The sequence below is a fragment of the Vitis vinifera genome, chromosome 1 (genome assembly GCF_030704535.1).
Source record: "Vitis vinifera cultivar Pinot Noir 40024 chromosome 1, ASM3070453v1".
NCBI classification, from domain to species: Eukaryota; Viridiplantae; Streptophyta; class Magnoliopsida; order Vitales; family Vitaceae; genus Vitis; species Vitis vinifera.
In genome coordinates this window covers 4,773,767-4,778,266 of record NC_081805.1, presented here as the reverse complement: position 1 = coordinate 4,778,266, position 4,500 = coordinate 4,773,767, and the positions used below count along the sequence as shown (strand labels likewise).

The 4,500-nt window shown below is 30.3% G+C and overlaps 1 protein-coding gene across 1 annotated transcript; it reads right to left on the bottom strand.

Annotated features, from left to right (window-relative positions):
- Positions 1-1,210: 1,210 nt before the first annotated feature.
- LOC100254219 (MLP-like protein 31) lies at positions 1,211-4,199 on the bottom strand. The gene is made up of 2 exons (XM_003631155.4): positions 3,877-4,199; positions 1,211-1,542 (listed from the first exon to the last, which is right to left on the bottom strand). Exons 1-2 carry the CDS (start codon positions 4,061-4,063, stop codon positions 1,319-1,321), a joined length of 411 nt encoding a protein of 136 aa, XP_003631203.2. The 5' UTR covers positions 4,064-4,199; the 3' UTR covers positions 1,211-1,318.
- Positions 4,200-4,500: the final 301 nt, after the last annotated feature.

Here is a 4,500-nt window from a genome sequence, read left to right as displayed (position 1 = left end):
TCGAGCATGAATTTATTTCATCCCATCCCGTCTTGATTATATATAATTTTAAATAAAAAATTATTTTAATTGATTTTTTTTTTATTTTTCAACTTTTTAAACATAAGTAAAATATTATTTTTTATAAAAATAAATTATAAATGTTTATAATATTTTTTATTTATAAATTATATTTATGTTTAATAAAATTTAAAATTTTAGAAATAAAAAAGTATTAAAAATATAAACTGTGTTGGACAAGGAGGGTATGAAAATTTCTTACACCCTATACACAACCCTATTCTGCCTCTGCCTTGTTTATTTTATTTATCTTTTTTTTTTTTTTGTGGAGATAAGAATATATATAAATAAATTGGATGAAGTTGGGATGGAGGTGAGTCAGGTGACTATCGTAAACCCACCCCATTGTCATCCCTGGGAGGGGGTAAAATTGGTATGGGAGGGGAGTTATGGGCGGGCCATGGCCGGTACAATGGGCCACCACTCATGGCCCAGCACGATCCAATGGACAGTACTGGTCTAGCCCAACACTATCCACGAATAGAATTGTCGTGCCTGGGCTAGCTAGGCATGTCCCGAACAATGGTGGGTCGTGGGCAAGCTCGGCCTGCCTAACCTACTTGCCATGATTAGGTTTTTGATGTCCCATATGCTATAGCTCCATGAGGCTTAGTGGCTGCAAAACTATCATTCGCCCATCTTACCTATTAGGGGTCTCCAAAAAGCCCGCGGCCCGCGGCCCGCTTTAGGCCCGGCCCGGCCCGTAGGCCCGCCTTTAATTTTTTTTTTTAAAATAATATACTATATTTTTATATATACATAACTAATTCATTTAATAAGCACAAAAGAAATGTAGCTCAGTTGGTTAGAGCCTTGAAATTTAAGCTTGAGGGAAGGGGTTCGAATCCCCCCCTCTTCCTTCCTTTATTTAAAAGCTATTTTGGCTTATTTAAAAAAGCCCGCGGCCCGGCCCGCGGGCCTAGCATTTGAGCTCGGCCCGGCCCGGCCCGCCCGTTGGAGACCCTTATTACCTATTACCAAAAAAATGAAGTGAACAAATACACAAACCAAACCAAGCTTCTCTCTCATTAAATAGTAAGTAAATAAACAACTTTCAATAATAAGATATTTCAAAAGACTTCAAACCTCCCCCACACTCAAATAAAGGACTAAAACATGGTTGAGCTATTGCTCATTCATCTCACACGACACACGATATTAACATTATTTATATGAGAAGTCATCAAGTAGTACCAAACTATGACATTTTATGTCTATGCCTGAACAAGGTGGTCATCAATTTCTTCACTGAGATGAATTATAAATCCAAACAATTTAACAGGAGCAGAGATTTCTTGTTAAGCTTCTCATACTCGATAATCCAACGCACCCAAGTGGCTTCACCTTTTGAAATAGCTTGGACAATAGCCTTAAAGGATTTGTATTCCTTCAAGATATCTCCTTCAATGACTTTAAAAGTAACCGTTTTATTTTCCCTCTCTATGGCTTCCACAATGTCCTTAGTAACATGATTTTTTCCATCTTTGGTTTCAAACAAAAATAATATAATTAGAAGAATTGTACTCAATTGAAATTAGTGTGTTTAGGAAAAGTGCTAGTCGGTCAATTTTTAAACATACTATCAAATTGTAAAATTCAATGGTGATTATATTACTGCCACCCCCAAACAACCAAATTTAATGATTAAAACCTATTCATGAATACTTTATGATTGTGGGCAAAATTATTTTTTGATTAAGGACAATTGAAAATGAAGAATATTGACCCATGGTGTACGGGTGCACACATGTCAAGCCCATGTGGTTGTACTGCTAACTATTTTTTAAATATCATATTGACTTCTCTGGTAAAAATACACATGAAAGTAAAAAAAAAGAATACGACATTTGTCTGAAAAACCTTTACATTAATACTCATGAAATTCAAATTAAGAGACCACCTGAATGAATAGTTGGAAATGACTTATGTCACATGTCATAATTGAAAAAGGACAAAAATTTTAATGGACAAATCTTGAGGAAAATCTTGCCAAATCCAAGTCTAATAATGCCAGTAGAGATTTTTGTTTTGGTTTATAGGTGTAGTCCAATTAAGATTGAGGCCCGTTGCCAAATTGAGTCTTCAATTCTAAATTGCGAGTTATCAAAAAGTAAAAAGCTAAAAACAAATGACATCTATCAAGAAACATTTTAGTGAAAATAATGATTACATTTAAACTTTAGAATTCATGTTTTGTATTTAATCTCATTAGTTTATAGTTGAACCCATTTTTATATTTTAAGTTTATTCATATGTTTTATTTATTTATATCATCATCTAACAATCCAAATTTTCATTACTATTTTTAATAATTCAAATTGGATCTTCATTCTTCTTTTTATATATATTTTTAAAATGACTATTTGAGAATTTAAAAAAAAAATTAGGTTTTTATTTGGTAATTGTTTTGAAGAATAATTTATTTGTTCTTCAAAAAAAAAAAAAAAAAAGGAGGAAAACACATTTGATAATAAAATACTGCTTTTTGTATTATGAAAATATCATTGAGTTGTTTTTTTATTATTTTTATTTGTTTTCTAAGAATTATTTTAAAAAATAATTATACAAATATATAGAATAATTACAAAATAAAACACTAGAGATAAAAACTATTTTAAAACATATTTAAAAATATTTTAAGTTTTCAAATATATTTTTGTTTTACAAAACATCATATAATAGTTTTTAAAAAAAAAAAACTGTTTTTTCAAAACTTTTTTTAAAAAAATCACCAAACAAACCCTATCTATTACTTTTAGTTTAAAAAATAATATATATAAATTATTTTCATTTATGCTCATAATTTAAGAGATTATGTGTTAGAGTGGAAGCAATCATCTCCGACGGCAATTAAATGTTAAAAAAAAAAGACCTTTCTTTTATCCTTTTAAGTGTGCAAAAATATTAAGGTAATGATGAAATTATTCTTCAAAAAATAATTTTTTGAATGATTCTTCAATTATGTTCAAAAATGGTGAAAAAAATTTGGCAATCTACAACCTATATATATATAATCATATGTATGATACTTCTTAAGTAAATCTTTAATTCATGCTAAACTATCAATTAATTTAGCCAAATAGGTAAAGGCTAATAATATAAATCAAATTTATTTTAGCTTTAATCATGCAACAAGAAATTAAAAAAAAAAAAAAGTTATGATTTATTTATTTTTAATATTAAATGAGTATATAGTAAAATACAAAAAGAAATATGTTATATTCTAACTTAAATTATTGTATCATGAAAGTGGTATCTACAAAAAGGAAAGATGATAGAATATGAAATGACCAAATATGAATATTAAGACATGGAATAGGTATAATAAATGAAATGCATAAAATTCAATAATAAAAATCCATTTTAATTAATATTTTTATAAATTAAGAGTAATCAATATTAATCTTTTTTATTATTTCTATTTTGTCATGTTATTGATTTTCTTAGTAGTTATAAGATATATAGTTAAAAGAATTAGAGTGCGTTTGATAATAATTTTAAAAAATATTTATAAAATTTTAAGTACTTAAGTAATGAAAATTTTTAAATATTAAAAAGTTATTACCATTTCCTAAAATCATTATTAAACGAGACCATTTTACTGTTGTTATCATTTTACAGGATATATGAAAGTAGGATGTGGAATCTGTGCTACAAAAATACGGATTATATGCTGTGAATATGCGTTTATGAATCACTTGTCCAAATAAAAACATATTATAAAAAGAGCAGATTATCTCATGATGTAAAGCATTTTTGCAAAAATATACATAATGTTGAGTGGATAGAGGTGGTGTGGAGTGAGAGTTGGCTTACCAATAACGTAGCTCCACTCGATGACAGAGCCGACATTGCCCCAGTCACCCTCGTGCAGGTCAACTTTCTGAACCTTTCCAGGGGAGACACTGGACATGTGGTGAGGCCTGCCTCCCCAAACCTCATGAAACTTATCAGCAGGAGCCAGGATCAGAATTTCAGCCTCAAGCTTACCTACTAGACCCATGTCTCCCTAATTCCTACTTTCTAGTGAGAATTCTCAGGAAACAAACTGAGAACCAAGGAAGTGGAAGAGGCGCTTAGGCAGTCGTGCAGCAAACACTTGGGACTTCACCATTAAATACAGAGGGGATGGGAGTAGGTACTGATCCTCTGTGGTGCCATCAGCTTTCTCCACTTCATCAAGTCTCCATTTAAAGCATCCTACCTGTTAGAACAAAAGTTAATGTCATGTCACATCCTAGATGGATAATGCATTGCCATGTGTCTATCATTATTGCCTTTGCAATTAAGGTTTCCCCATCTTTTATAAAAAAAAAAAAAAAAAATCTAGTTTTCCTTGAAAAGTACTCGTTAATGCATTGCCATGGATAATGTCATGTCACATGTTCCATATTCTATATTTTCATTTTTACTCATGCCATTTTGTTAGAGAAAAATTAT